The sequence below is a fragment of the Chroicocephalus ridibundus genome, unplaced genomic scaffold (genome assembly GCF_963924245.1).
Source record: "Chroicocephalus ridibundus unplaced genomic scaffold, bChrRid1.1 SCAFFOLD_597, whole genome shotgun sequence".
In the NCBI taxonomy this organism is placed as follows: domain Eukaryota; kingdom Metazoa; phylum Chordata; class Aves; order Charadriiformes; family Laridae; genus Chroicocephalus; species Chroicocephalus ridibundus.
Window position 1 is genome coordinate 578 of NW_026961804.1, and position 15,148 is coordinate 15,725.

The following is a 15,148-nucleotide window of genomic DNA, read 5'->3' on the forward strand; positions in this document are numbered from 1 at the left end:
GGGGGGAGGCCAGAGAGGGTTTTTTTGGGGTGGGGACGGTGGGTTTTGGGGGGCAGGGGGGGTTGGGGGGGGGTGTCGGTGGGTTTTGGGGGTTGGGGGGGGGTGGGTTTTTGGGGGGGGGGTTTGGGGGGGGTTAGATTGGGGGGGGGGGGAGGCCAGAGAGGGGTTTTGGGGGGGGGGGGACGGTGGGTTTTGGGGGGCAGGGGGGGTTGGGGGGGGGTGTCGGTGGGTTTTGGGGGTTGGGGGGGTTTGGGGGGGGGTGGGTTTTTGGGGGGGGGTCCGGGGGGGGTCCGTACGTGCATCTCGGGGGCGCAGCGCCCAGCAGGTCGATGAGGGCGGCGTAGAAGGACATGATGGCGTTGCCCAGGTGCACCCGCGTCTCCTCGGGGGGGTCCTCGCCCCCAAACCTGGGGGGGGGGGAGCGGGGGGGGGGGTCAGCCGGGGGGGGGGGGGGGGGGACACCCGCCGGGGGGGGGGACGGACCCTCCTGGGGACCCCCCCAGGAGAGGAATTGGGGTTGTGGGGGGGGCGGGGGGGGGATTTTGGGGACCCCCCCAACGGTATAGGAAGGGAAAGGGGGGGGGGATTGGGGGGGGGGTTTGCCCCACACGTTGCTCCTGCTGCCCCGCCCTGCCACACCCCGCCCCGCCCCGCCCCACCCATGGGTCCTGCTGCCCCGCCCCACCCTGCCACGCCCCCACCCTGCCCTGCCACGCCCTGCCACGCCCTCCTACGCCCCATCAGGCCCCGCCATGCCCCACCCACGGCTCCTGCTGCCCCGCCCCGCCACACCCCACCACACCCCACCCTGCCACGCCCCACCCATGGGTCTTGCTGTCCCACCCCACCCTGCCACGCCACGCCCCGCCACGCCCTCCTACGCCCCATCACACGCTGCCACGCCCCGCCACGCCCCACCCATGTCTCCTACTGCCCCGCCCTGCCACGCCCCACCCATGGGTCTTGCTGCCCCGCCACGCCTTGCCACGCCCTGCCACACCCTCCTACGCCCCATCAGGCCCCGCCACCCCCCACCCACGGCTCCTGCTACCCCGCCCCGCCCTGCCACGCCCTCCTACGCCCCCCTCCCCCCCCAGCCACGGCTCCTGCTGCCCCGCCCGGCCCCGCCCGGCCCCGCCCCACTCACGGCTCGCGGCGGCGCTCCCGGCGGGCGCTGGGCCCGTCGCGGGCGGGGTCCTGGGCGATGCGCAGGGCCTCCTGGATGGCGGCCAGCAGCCCGCTGCCCCCCTCGCCCCGCAGCGCCGGCCCGAAGCACTCGGGGCGCCGGATGAGCAGCCGCACCACCACGTTGGCGTTCTCCTCCACGCTCTCCCCTGCAGGGACCCCCCCCCACCGTGCCAGGGCGGGACGGGGACCCCCGGGGGGGCGGGAGGGGGACACAGGGGGGCAGGGACCCCCGGGATGGGAGAAGAGGGACCCCCGGGGTGCCAGGAGGGGGGTACAGGGACCCCCGGGGGGGCAGGAGGGGGACACAGGGGGGCAGGGACCCCCGGGATGGGAGAAGAGGGACCCCCGGGGTGCCAGGAGGGGGGTACAGGGACCCCCGGGGGGGCAGGAGGGGACACAGGGGGGCAGGGACCCCCGGGATGGGAGAAGAGGGACCCCCCAGGGTGCCAGGAGGGGGGTACAGGGACCCCCAGGGACCCCCGGGATGGGAGAAGAGGGACCCCCGGGGTGCCAGGAGGGGGGTACAGGGACCCCCGGGGGGGCGGGAGGGGGACACAGGGGGGCAGGGACCCCCGGGATGGGAGAAGAGGGACCCCCGGGGTGCCACGAGTGGGGTGCAGGGGACCCTGGGGGGGGGCAGAAGGGACAGGGACCCCCGGGGATGGAAGGACAGGGACCCCCAGGGGGCAGGAGGGGGACACAGGGGGGCAGGGACCCCCGGGATGGGAGAAGAGGGACCCCCCAGGGTGCCAGGAGGGGGGTACAGGGAACCCCCAGGTGCCAGGAGGGGGGTACAGGGGACCCTGGGGGGGGGGCAGAAGGGACAGGGACCCCCGGGATGGGAGAAGAGGGACCCCCCAGGGTGCCAGGAGGGGGGTACAGGGACCCCCGGGGGGGCAGGAGGGGACACAGGGGGGCAGGGACCCCTGGGATGGGAGAAGAGGGACCCCCCCATGGTGCCAGGAGGGGGGTACAGGGGACCCTGGGGGGGGGCAGGAGGAACAGGGACCCCCGGGGTGGCAGGAGGGGGTGTCAGGGGGACTCGGGGACCCCCCTGAATGAGGACACGGGGACCCCCAGGGTGGCAGGAGGGGGACATGGGGACACAGGGACCCCCCTGGACAGGGACAGGGGGACCCCCGGGGTGGCAGGAGGGGGAGGTCAGGGGGACATGGGGACCCCTGGGGTGGCAGGAGGGGGGGTCAGGGGGACTCGGGGACCCCCAGGGTGGCAGGAGGGGGGGTCAGGGGACACTGGGGGGGGGCAGGAGGGACAGGGACCCCCGGGGGGGCAGGAGGGGGGGACACAGGGACATGGGGACACCCTGGACGGGGACATGGGGACCCCCGGGGTGGCAGGAGGGGGGGTCAGGGGACCCTGGATGGGGACACGGGGACCCCCAGGGTGGCAGGAGGGGGGGTCAGGGGACCCTGGGGGGGGAGCAGGTGGGACAGAGACCCCTGGGGGAGCAGGAGGGGGGGGACACAGGGACACAGGGACCCCCCTGGACGGGGACAGGGGGACCCCCGGGGTGGCAGGAGGGGGGGTCAGGAACCCCCTGGATGGGGACATGGGGACCCCCGGGGTGGCAGGAGGGGGACAGGGGACCCTGGGGGGGGTCAGGGGGACATGGGGACCCCCGGGGTGGCAGGAGGGGGGGTCAGGGGACCCTGGGGGGGGACACGGGGACCCCTGGGGTGGCAGGAGGGGGACAGGGGACCCTGGGGGGGGGTCAGGGGGACACGGGGACCCCCGGGGTGGCAGGAGGGGGGGTCGGGGGGACTCGGGGCCACCCCCCCGGGGCGGGGCAGGGCCGGGGGGGGCCGGGGGGGTCCCTCACCGTTGACGAAGACGGCGAAGCGGAGGAAGTCGAGGTAGCGCTCGCCCCCGCAGGGGTTCCAGCCGATGTCGGGGTAGCCCTTGGCGAGCAGCATGGGGCAGCTCTGCAGCCCGCAGCCCGCCAGGTACCGCACCACCTGCGGCAGCCGCACCTCGCACGGGGACCGCGCACGGGGAGCGCACGGGGAGCGCGCACGGGGGATCGCGCACGGGGATCTCACATGGGGGATCTCACACGGGGACCTCGCACGGGGGATCGCGCACGGGGACCTCGCACGGGGATCTCACACGGGGATCTCGCACGGGGAGCGCGCACGGGGAGCGCGCACGGGGATCGCGCACGGGGATCGCGCACGGGGGATCTCACACGGGGACCTCGCACGGGGATCTCACACGGGGATCTCGCACGGGGAGCGCGCACGGGGAGCGCACACGGGGATCTCGCACGGGGATCGCGCATGGGGGATCTCGCACGGGGATCGCGCACGGGCACCGCGCATGGGGAGTGCGCACGGGGGTCTCACACGGGGATCTTGACACGGGGATCGCACACGGGGGATCGCACACGGGGATCTCGCACGGGGGATCTCGCACGGGGGATCGTGCACGGGGAGCGCGCACGGGGATCTCGCACGGGGATCTCGCACGGGGAGCGCGCATGGGGGATCGCGCACGGGCGCCACGCACAGGGGATCTCGCACGGGGGAGCGCGCACGGGGGATTGCACACGGGGGCCTCGCACGGGGGATCTCGCACGGGGGATCTCAAATGGGGATCTCGCACGGGGGATCTCGACACGGGGATCTCGCACAGGGATCTCACACGGGGACCTCGCACGGGGGATCTCGCACGGGGATCTCACACGGGGACCTCGCACGGGGGATCGCGCACGGGGAGCGCGCACGGGGATCGCGCACGGGGATCTCGACACGGGGGATCTCGACACGGGGGATCTCGACATGGGGATCTCACACGGGGATCTCGCACGGGGATCTCGCACGGGGATCTCGCACGGGGATCGCGCACGGGGATCGCGCACAGGGGATCTCGCACAGGGATCTCACACGGGGGATCGCGCACGGGGGATCTCGACACAGGGATCACACACAGGGATCTCGACACAGGGATCTCGACACGGGGATCTCGACACGGGGATCTCGCACAGGGATCTCGACACGGGGATCTTGCACGGGGGATCGCGCACAGGGGATCGCGCACAGGGGATCGCGCACGGGGATCACGCACGGGGGATCTCGCACGGGGATCGCGCACGGGGATCTCACATGGGGGCCTCGACACGGGGATCTCACACGGGGGACCTCGCACGGGGGATCGCGCACGGGGGATCTCGCACGGGGATCGCGCACGGGGGATCGCGCACGGGGGATCGTGCACGGGCGCCGCGCACGGGGAGCGCACACGGGGGATCGCGCACGGGGAGCGCGCACGGGGAGCGCGCACGGGGATCTCGACACGGGGATCTCGACACGGGGATCTCGCACAGGGGATCGCGCACGGGGATCGCGCACGGGGATCTCGACACGGGGGCCTCGACACGGGGATCTCGCACGGGGATCGCGCACAGGGGATCGCGCACGGGGATCTCGCAAGGGGATCGCGCACGGGGATCGCGCACGGGGGATCTCGCACGGGGGATCATGCACGGGGGATCGCGCACGGGGGATCGCGCACGGGGATCACGCACGGGGAGCGCGCACGGGGGAGCGCGCACAGGGATTGCGCACGGGGAGGGCGCACGGGGGATTGCGCACGGGGAGGGCGCACGGGGGATTGCGCACGGGGATCTCACATGGGGGATCTCGCACGGGGATCTCGCACGGGGAGCGCGCACGGGGGATCTCGCACGGGGGATCACGCACAGGGATCTCACATGGGGATCTCGCACGGGGATCTCGCACGGGGATCTCACATGGGGGATCTCACACGGGGACCTCGCACGGGGGATCACACACGGGGGATCTCACACGGGGGATCTCGCACGGGGGATCTCGCACGGGGATCTCGCACGGGGCATCTTGCACAGGGATCTCAAAATGGGGACCTCAACACGGGGATCTCGCACGGGGGATCTCAACACGGGGACCTCGCACAGGGGATCTCACATGGGGGATCTCGCACGGGGGATCTCGCACGGGGATCTCGACACGGGGGCCTCGACACAGGGATCTCGCACGGGGGATCTCAACACGGGGACCTCGCACAGGGATCTCGCACGGGGGATCACGCACGGGGATCACGCATGGGGACCTCGCACGGGGACCTCGCATGGGGACCGCGCACGGGGATCTCACGGGGGATCTCACGGGGGATCTCGCACGGGGATCTCGCACGGGGATCTCGCACGGGGGCCTCACACGGGAGATCTTGCATGGGGATCTCAAAATGGGGACCTCAACACGGGGACCTCGCACGGGGATCTCGCACGGGGGATCTCACACAGGGATCTCACACGGGGGATCTCACACGGGGGATCTCGCACGGGGATCTCGCACGGGGATCTCGCACGGGGGTCTCGCACGGGGGATCTCGCACGGGGATCTCGCACGGGGATCTCGACACGGGGATCTCACACGGGGGATTTTGCACGGGGATCTCACACAGGGATCTCACACGGGGGATCTCACACGGGGGATCTCACATGGGGACCTCGCACGGGGGATCTCGCACGAGGGATCTCGCACGAGGGATCTCACACGGGGACCTCGCAGAAGGGTCTTAACACGGGGACCTCAACATGGGGACCTCGACACGGGGATCTTGCAGGGGGACCTCGCACAAGGACCTCGCACGGGGACCTCGCATGGAGACATCGCATGGGGACATCGCACGGGGACATCACATGGGGACCTCGCACAGGGACCTCGCACGGGGACATCGCACCGGGGACATCGCACAGGGACCTCGCACGGGGACATCACACGGGGACATCGCACGGGGACATCGCACGGGGACATCGCACGGGGCCCTCGCAGGGGGCCCTCGCCCCCAGGGCGCCCCCCACCTTCTCCAGGTCCTGCTCCTTGAGGGCCAGCGCCAGCTCGTTGTTGTCGATGACGGAGGCGGCCGCCACGTCCAGGGGGGTCGAGCCCCGCATGCCTTTGGGGGGGGGTCGGGGTGAGCCGCCGCCGGGAGGGGACACGGCCTGGGGGGGGGCACCCGGGGTGGGGGGGGGGGGAGGGGGGGAGCAGGGGGTGCGGGGACCCCCCCAGGGCGCCAGGTTGGGGACGCAGAGGACGGGAGGGGACCCCCGGGGGACACGTCTCTCCGGGGGGTGCTGGTGGCAGGGGGGTGGCAGGGGGGTGACGGGGGGGTGACAGGGGGGTGACAGGGACCCCAGGGTGCCAGTTTAGGGGTGACGGGGACCCCCAGGGTCCCAGATGGGGGACGCAGAGGACGGGAGGGGACCCGTCCCTATGGGGGACGCCGGTGGCAGGCAGGGCAGGGGTGACGGGGGGGTGACAGGAGGTGACAGGGGGGTGGCAGGGGGGTGACAGAAGGTGACAGGGGGGTGGCAGGGAGGTGACAGGGAGGTGACAGGAGGTGGAGGGGGGTGACGGGGACCCCCAGGGTGCCAGATGGGGGACGCAGAGGACGGGAGGGGACCCGTCCCTCCGGGGGACGCCGGTGGCAGGCAGGGCAGGGGCGGCAGGGGGGTGACAGGGGGGTGACAGAAGGTGACAGGGGGTGACAGGGAGGTGACGGGGACCCCCAGGGTCCCACATGGGGGACGCAGAGGATGGGAGGGGACCCATCCCTATGGGGGACGCCGGTGGCAGGCAGGGCAGGGGTGGCAGGGGGGTGACAGGGGGGTGACAGAAGGTGACAGGGGGGTGGCAGGGAGGTGACAGGGGGTGACAGGGAGGTGACGGGGACCCCCAGGGTCCCAGATGGGGGACACAGAGGATGGGAGGGGACCCGTCCCTCTGGGGGACGCCGGTGGCAGGCAGGGCAGGGGTGGCAGGGGGGTGACAGGGGGGTGACAGAAGGTGACAGGGGGTGACAGGGAGGTGACGGGGGGTGACAGGGAGGTGATGGGGACCCTCAGAGTCCCACATGGGGGACGCAGAGGACGGGAGGGGACGCCCAGGGGACTTGTCCCTCTGGGGGATGCCGGTGGCAGGCAGGGCAGGGGTGGCAGGGGGGTGACGGGGTGACACAAGGTGACAGGGAGGTGACAGGGGGGTGGCAGGGAGGTGGCAGGGAGGTGACAGGGCAGTGACAGGAGGTGGAGAGGGGTGACAGGGAGGTGACGGGGACCCCCAGGGTGCCAGATGGGGGACACAGAGGCCGGGAGGGGACCCGTCCCTCTGGGGGATGCCGGTGGCAGGCAGGGCACGGGCGGCAGGGGGGTGACAGGGGGGTGACAGAAGGTGACAGGGGGGTGGCAGGGAGGTGACAGGGAGGTGACAGGGGGTGACAGGAGGTGGAGGGGGGTGACAGGGAGGTGACGGGGACCCCCAGGGTGCCAGATGGGGGACACAGAGGCCGGGAGGGGACCCGTCCCTCTGGGGGATGCCGGTGGCAGGCAGGGCACGGGCGGCAGGGGGGTGACAGGGGGGTGACAGAAGGTGACAGGGGGGTGGCAGGGAGGTGACAGGAGGTGGAGGGGGGTGACAGGGGGGTGACAGGGACCCCCAGGGTCCCAGATGGGGGACACAGAGGATGGGAGGGGACCCGTCCCTCTGGGGGACGCCGGTGGCAGGCAGGGCAGGGGCGGCAGGGGGGTGACGGGGGGTGACGGGGGGTGACAGGAGGTGCCGGGGGGGGTGTGCCGGGGGGGTGCCGGGGGGGGCGCCGGCTCACCCAGGCCGATGCTGCTGTTCTCCAGCAGGTAGCCCAGGTGGTCGAACATGGAGCGCTGGTTCTGGCGGCTGATGCGGCAGAAGTAGCAGAGGAAGCGGCAGCAGTTGGTCACCATCTTGGGGAAGCGAATCTCCTGCGGGGGGGGGACACGGGGACACACAGACGGACAGCAAAGGAGGGTCAGGGGACACGGCGGGAGGTGGGGGGCCGGGGGGACGGGGGGGGGGGGGGCTCACCTTGGACTCGCCGCCCCCCAGGACGCTGACCATGACCTGCATGACGGTCTCGTGCATCCCCAGCGCCCGCATCAGGTTGGGGTGTTGGTAGAAAACCTTGTTGTTCATGATGTTCCTGCAGGAAAAATGGCGGGGGGGGGGACACATGGAGATCAGGGGGTGCTGGGGGGGGGAAACGGACCCCGGGAGGGGATGTGGGGCACCCAGGGGGAGCCAGGGAGGGGATATGGGGGGTCTGGGGGGGCACATGGGGGTGCCCAGGGGACACAAGGGGGAACGTGGGGGGCCCAGGGAGGGACATGGGGGGCCTAGGGGGGGACAGGGAGGGGATATGGGGGGTCTGGGGGGGGACATGGGGGTGCCCAGGGGACACAAGGGGGGACACGGGGGGCCTGAGGGGACCCAGGGAGGGATATGGGGGGTCTGGGGGGGGACAGGGGGGTGCCCAGGGGACACAAGGGGGGACACGGGGGGCCTGGGGGGACCCACGGAGAGATATGGGGGGTCTGGGGGGGGTCATGGGGGTGCCCAGGGGACACAAGGAGGAACGTGGGGGGCCCAGGGAGGGACATGGGGGGCCTGGGGGGGGACAGGGAGGGGATATGGGGGGTCTGGGGGGGGACATGGGGGTGCCCAGGGGACACAAGGGGGGACACGGGGGGCCTGGGGGGACCCAGGGAGGGGATATGGGGGGCCTGGGGGGGGGACGGGGGGTGCCCAGGGGACACAAGGGGGAACATGGGGGGCCCAGGGAGGGACATGGGGGGGCCTGGGGGGGGACAGGGGGGTGCCCAGGAGACACAAGGGGGGACACGGGGGTGACCAGGGGGTGACACAAGGAGCCCGGGGGTGACACAGGGTGCCCAGGGGTGACACAGGGAGCCCGGGGGTGCCCAGGGGGTGACAGAAGGAGCCCGAGGGTGACATGAGGTGCCCGGGGGTGACACAAGGGGTGCCCAGGGGGGTGACACAGGGAGCCCGGGGGGGACACAAGGTGCCCAAAGGGGACACAAGGGGTGCCCAGGGCTGACACAAGGAGCCTGGGGATGACACAAGGGGTGCCCAGGGGGTGACACAAGGTGCCTAGGGGTGCCCAGAGGGGACAAAAGGGGTGCCAGAGGGGACACAAGGAGCCTGGGGGTGACACAAGGAGCCTGGGGGTGACACAAGGGGTGCCCAGGGGGTGACGCAGGGTGCCCAGAGGGGACACAAAGGGTGCCCAGGGGTGACACAAGCAGCCTGGGGGTGACACGCGGTGCCCAGGGGGTGACACGGGTTGCCCGGGGGTGACACGGGGTGCCCGGGGGTGACGCGGGGTGCCCAGAGGGGACACAAGGAGCCTGGGGGTGACACAAGGAGCCCGGGGGTGACACAAGGGGTGCCCAGGGGTGACGTGAGGTGCCCAGAGGGGACACAAGGGGTGCCCAGGGGTGACACAAGGAGCCCGGGGGTGACACGGGGTGACACAAGAAGCCTGGGGGTGACACAAAGGGTGCCCAGGGGGGTGATGCGGGGTGCCCAGGGGTGACACAGGGAGCCTGAGGGTGCCCAGGGGGTGACACAAGGAGCCTGGGGGTGACACAAGGGGTGCCCAGGGGGTGACACGAGGTGCCCAGGGGTGACACAAGGAGCCCGGGGGTGACATGGGATGCCCAGAGGGGACACAAGGGGTGCCCAGGGGTGACACAAGGAGCCCGGGGTTGACACGGGGTGACACAAGGAGCCCAGGGGTGACACAAAGGGTGCCCAGGGGGTGACACGAAGTGCCCAGGGGGTGACGTGGGATGCCCAGGGGTGACACAAGGGGTGCCTGGGGGTGACACAAGGAGCCCGGGGGTGACACAAGGGGTGCCCAGGGGGTGACATGGGGTGCCCGGGGGTGACACGGGGTGCCCAGGGGTGACACAGGGAGCCTGAGGGTGCCCAGGGGGTGACACAAGGAGCCTGAGGGTGACACAAGGGGTGCCCAGGGGTGACACAAGGGGTGCCTGGGGGTGACACAAGGAGCCCGGGGGTGACACGGGGTGGCCGGGGGTGACGCGGGGTGGCCGGGGGTGACACGAGGTGCCCAGGGGGTGACGTGGGATGCCCAGGGGTGACACAAGGGGTGCCTGGGGGTGACACAAGGAGCCCGGGGGTGACACAAGGGGTGCCCAGGGGGTGACATGGGGTGCCCGGGGGTGACGCGGGGTGCCCAGGGGTGACACAGGGAGCCTGAGGGTGCCCAGGGGGTGACACAAGGAGCCTGGGGGTGACACAAGGGGTGCCCAGGGGGTGACACGAGGTGCCCAGGGGGTGACACGGGGTGGCCGGGGGTGACGCGGGGCGCCCAGAGGGGACACAAGGGGTGCCCAGGGGTGACACAAGGAACCTGGGGGTGACACAAAGGGTGCCCAGGGGGTGATGCGGGGTGGCCGGGGGGTGATGCGGGGTGGCCGGGGGTGACACAAGGAGCCCGGGGGTGACGCGGGGTGCCCAGAGGGGACACAAGGGGTGCCTGGGGGTGACACAAGGAGCCCGGGGGTGACGTGGGATGCCCAGAGGTGACACAAGGAGCCCGGGGGTGACACAAGGGGTGCCCAGGGGGTGACACGAGGTGCCCAGGGGGTGACGCGGGGTGCCCAGGGGTGACACAAGGAGCCCGGGGGTGACACAAGGGGTGCCCAGGGGGTGACACGAGGTGCCCAGGGGTGACACAAGGGGTGCCCGGGGGGTGATGCGGGGTGGCCGGGGGGTGACACGGGGTGCTCGGGGGGTGACGCGGGGTGCCCAGAGGGGACACAAGGGGTGCCCAGGGGGTGACACGAGGTGCCCAGGGGGTGACACAAGGAGCCCGGGGGTGACGTGGGATGCCCAGAGGTGACACAAGGAGCCCGGGGGTGACACAAGGGGTGGCCGGGGGGTGACACAAGGAGCCCGGGGGTGACGCGGGGTGGGCGGGGCAGGGTGCGGGCGCCCACCCGATGCTCTGGATCATGAGGTTCTCCTCCTCGGGGCCCATCTGGACGATGAGGAGGGAGCGGATCTGGCCCAGGCACTCCAGGAGGGCGACGGTGTCGGGCACCGAGAGGGCGCTGATGGTGTAGGCCTTGGGGAGGGCGCGCACCAGTTCCCCCAGTCCGTCGTACTGGCGGTGCAGGAGGCTGAACATGGCGCGCACCAGCTCGGGGCTCTGGATGAAGGACTCCTGCGCCCAGTGCACCATCGTCTGCGAGATCAGCTCCTGCAGCGTGCCTGGGGACGGGGCAGGCGGGGGGCTCGGGGACGCCTCGGGGACAGCCTGGGCGGCACCTCGGGGACAGCTTGGCCAACGTCTTGGGGACAGCTTGGGCAACGTCTTGGGGACAGCTTAGTTGGCCGTGCCTTGGGGACAGCTTGGCCATCGTCTTGGGGACATCTTAGTTGGCCGTGCCTTGGGGACAGCTTGGCCAACGTCTTGGGGACACCCTAGTTGGCACCTTGGGGACAGCTTGGCCAACGTCTTGGGGACAGCTTGGCCAACATCTTAGGGACATCTTAGTTGGCCATGCCTTGGGGACAGCTTGGGCAACGCCTTGGGGACACCCTAGTTGGCACCTTGGGGACAGCTTGGCCAATGTCTTGGGGACACCCCAGTTGGCACCTTGGGGACAGCTTGGCCAATGTCTTGGGGACAGCTTGGCCAACATCTTAGGGACATCTTAGTTGGCCGTGCCTTGGGGACAGCCTGGCCAACACCTTGGGGACACCCTAGTTGGCACCTTGGGGACAGCTTGGCCAATGTCTTGGGGACGTCTTAGTTGGCCGTGCCTTGGGGACAGCTTGGCCAACGTCTTGGGGACAGCTTGGCCAACGTCTTAGGGACATCTTAGTTGGCCATGCCTTGGGGACAGCTTGGCCAACGTCTTGGGGACAGCTTGGGCAACGCCTTGGGGACATCTTAGTTGGCCGTGCCTTGGGGACAGCTTGGCCAACGTCTTGGGGACACCCTAGTTGGTGCCTTGGGGACACCCTAGTTGGCCCCTTGGGGACAGCTTGGCCATTGTCTTGGGGACATCTTAGTTGGCCGTGCCTTGGGGACAGCTTGGCCAATGTCTTGGGGACACCCTAGTTGGCACCTTGGGGACAGCTTGGCCAACGTCTTGGGGACATCTTAGTTGGCCGTGCCTTGGGGACAGCTTGGCCAACGTCTTGGGGACACCCTAGTTGGCACTTTGGGGACAGCTTGGCCAATGTCTTGGGGACACCCCAGTTGGCACCTTGGGGACAGCTTGGCCAATGTCTTGGGGACAGCTTGGCCAACATCTTAGGGACATCTTAGTTGGCCGTGCCTTGGGGACAGCTTGGCCAACACCTTGGGGACACCCTAGTTGGCACCTTGGGGACAGCTTGGCCAACGTCTTAGGGACATCTTAGTTGGCCATGCCTTGGGGACAGCTTGGCCAACGTCTTGGGGACAGCTTGGGCAACGCCTTGGGGACATCTTAGTTGGCCGTGCCTTGGGGACAGCTTGGCCAACGTCTTGGGGACACCCTAGTTGGCGCCTTGGGGACACCCTAGTTGGCCCCTTGGGGACAGCTTGGCCATCGTCTTGGGGACATCTTAGTTGGCTGTGCCTTGGGGACAGCTTGGCCATCGTCTTGGGGACATCTTAGTTGGCCGTGCCTTGGGGACAGCTTGGCCAACGCCTTGGGGACACCCTAGTTGGCACCTTGGGGACAGCTTGGCCAACGTCTTGGGGACAGCTTGGCCAACGTCTTGGGGACATCTTAGTTGGCCGTGCCTTGGGGACAGCTTGGCCAACGTCTTGGGGACAGCTTGGGCAACGCCTTGGGGACATCTTAGTTGGCCGTGCCTTGGGGATAGCTTGGCCAACGTCTTGGGGACACCCTAGTTGGCACCTTGGGGACAGCCTAGCCAACGTCTTGGGGACATCTTAGTTGGCCGTGCCTTGGGGATAGCTTGTCCAACGTCTTGGGGACATCTTAGTTGGCCGTGCCTTGGGGACAGCTTGGCCAACGTCTTGGGGACAGTTTGGCCAGCGTCCTGGGGACAACCTTAGTTAGCACCTTGGGGACAGCTTGGGCAACACCATGGGGACAGCCTGGCCAACGTCTTGGGGACAGCTTGGTTGGCATCTTGGGGACAACCTGGCCAACACCTTGAGGACAACCTTAGTTGGCACCTTGGGGACAGCTTGGCCAACACCCTGGGGACAGCTTGGCCAACGCCTTGGGGACAACCTGGCCAACATCTTGGGGACAGCCTTAGTTGGCACCTTGGGGACAGCTTGGCCAACATCTTGGGGACAGTTTGGCCAACACCCTGGGGACAGCTTGGCCAAGGCCTTGGGGACAACCTGGCCAACGTCTTGGGGACAACCTTAGTTGGCACCTTGGGGACAACCTGGCCAACGCCTTGGGGACACCTCAGCTGGCGCCTTGGGGACAGCCCGGCCGTGCCCTGGGGACAGCCGAGCGGGGACCCTGGGGCCACCCCATCCCGCCCCCCCCGTCCCCCCCCTCACTGGGCACCGGGGGCTCCTCGGGGGGTGGCTCCTCCTGCGCCGCCGTCCCCCGGAGCCCCACCACCTTCTGCACCAGCCCCAGCAGCCGCTGCCGCAGCGTCGTCTCCTCGGCCTCCTCCTCCTCCTCGCCCGCCAGCTCGATGCCTGGGGGGCACGGACCGGGGGGGGGGGGGCACGTCACCACGGGGGGGTCCCCATGGCCCCAAAAAGGGGGGGGTCCCCGAGGTCCCCGGGTGGGGGTCCCTTGGTGGAAGCCCCCATGCCCTGGGGGTCCCCGAGGTCCCAGGATGGGGGTCCCGGGGGTCCCTTGGTGGAAGCCCCCGTGCCCTGGGGGTCCCAGGATGGGGGTCCCAGAGGTCCCTGGATGGGGGTCCCTATGCCCTGGGGGTCCCTATGCCCTGGGGGTCCCCAAGGTCCCAGGATGGGGGTCCCAGAGGTCCCTTGGTGGAAGCCCCCATGTCTTGGGGGTCCCCCGGGTCCCAGAGGTCCCTGGATGGGGGTCCCCATGCCCTGGGGGTCCCGGGGGTCCCAGGATGGGGGTCCCGGGGGTCCCTTGGTGGAAGCCCCCATGCCCTGGGGGTCCCCAAGGTCCCCGGGTGGGGGTCCCGGGGGTCCCTTGGTGGAAGCCCCCATGCTCTGGGGGTCCAATGTTGGGGGTCCCCATGCCCTGGGGGTCCCGGGGGTCCCAGGATGGGGGTCCCCGAGGTCCCTGAATGGGGGTCCCCATGCCCTGGGGGTCCCCTGGGTCCCAGGATAGGGGTCCCAGGGGTCTCTTGGTGGAAGCCCCCATGCCCTGGGGGTCCCTGAGGTCCCAGGATGGGGGTCCCTTATGCCCTGGGGGTCCCGGGGGTCCCAGGATGGGGGTCCCAGAGGTCCCTGGATGGGGGTCCCTATGCCCTGGGGGTCCCGGGGGTCCCTGGATGGGGGTCCCCATGCCCTGGGGGTCCCCTGGGTCCCAGGATAGGGGTCCCAGGGGTCCCTTGGTGGAAGCCCCCATGCCCTGGGGTCCCAGGATGGGGGTCCCGGGGGTCCCTGGATGGGGGTCCCTGGATGGGGGTCCCTATGCCCTGGGGGTCCCTATGCCCTGGGGGTCCCCTGGGTCCCAGGATGGGGGTCCTGGGGGTCCCTTGGTGGAAGCCCCCATGCTCTGGGGGTCCAATGTTGGGGGTCCCCATGCCCTGGGGGTCCCAGAGGTCCCTGGACGGGGGTCCCCATGCCCTGGGGGTCCCGGGGGTCCCAGGATGGGGGTCCTGGGGGTCCCTTAGTGGAAGCCCCCATGCTCTGGGGGTCCAATGTTGGGGGTCCCGAGGGTCCCTGAATGGGGGTCCCTATGCCCTGGGGGTCCCTATGCCCTGGGGGTCCCCTGGGTCCCAGGATGGGGGTCCTGGGGGTCCCTTGGTGGAAGCCCCCATGCTCTGGGGGTCCAATGTTGGGGATCCCTATGCCCTGGGGGTCCCGGGGGTCCCAGGATGGGGGTCCCAGAGGTCCCTGGATGGGGGTCCCTATGCCCTGGGGGTCCCTGAGGTCCCTGGGGGTCCCTTGGTGGAAGCCCCCA

General features: G+C 70.7%; 1 protein-coding gene across 1 annotated transcript in view; it reads right to left on the reverse strand.

Annotated features, from left to right (window-relative positions):
* Positions 1-274: 274 nt before the first annotated feature.
* LOC134509798 (ryanodine receptor 1-like) overlaps positions 275-15,148 on the reverse strand; it is a gene marked incomplete at both ends in the record, with an annotated part of 34,166 nt that continues 19,292 nt past the window's right edge. The window contains 8 exons of the mRNA XM_063322378.1: positions 275-407; positions 1,148-1,334; positions 3,029-3,164; positions 6,050-6,144; positions 7,852-7,984; positions 8,088-8,202; positions 11,048-11,321; positions 13,594-13,737. Of these exons, the coding sequence (XP_063178448.1) occupies positions 275-407; positions 1,148-1,334; positions 3,029-3,164; positions 6,050-6,144; positions 7,852-7,984; positions 8,088-8,202; positions 11,048-11,321; positions 13,594-13,737 (1,217 nt within the window). The remainder of the gene's footprint in view (positions 408-1,147; positions 1,335-3,028; positions 3,165-6,049; positions 6,145-7,851; positions 7,985-8,087; positions 8,203-11,047; positions 11,322-13,593; positions 13,738-15,148) is intronic.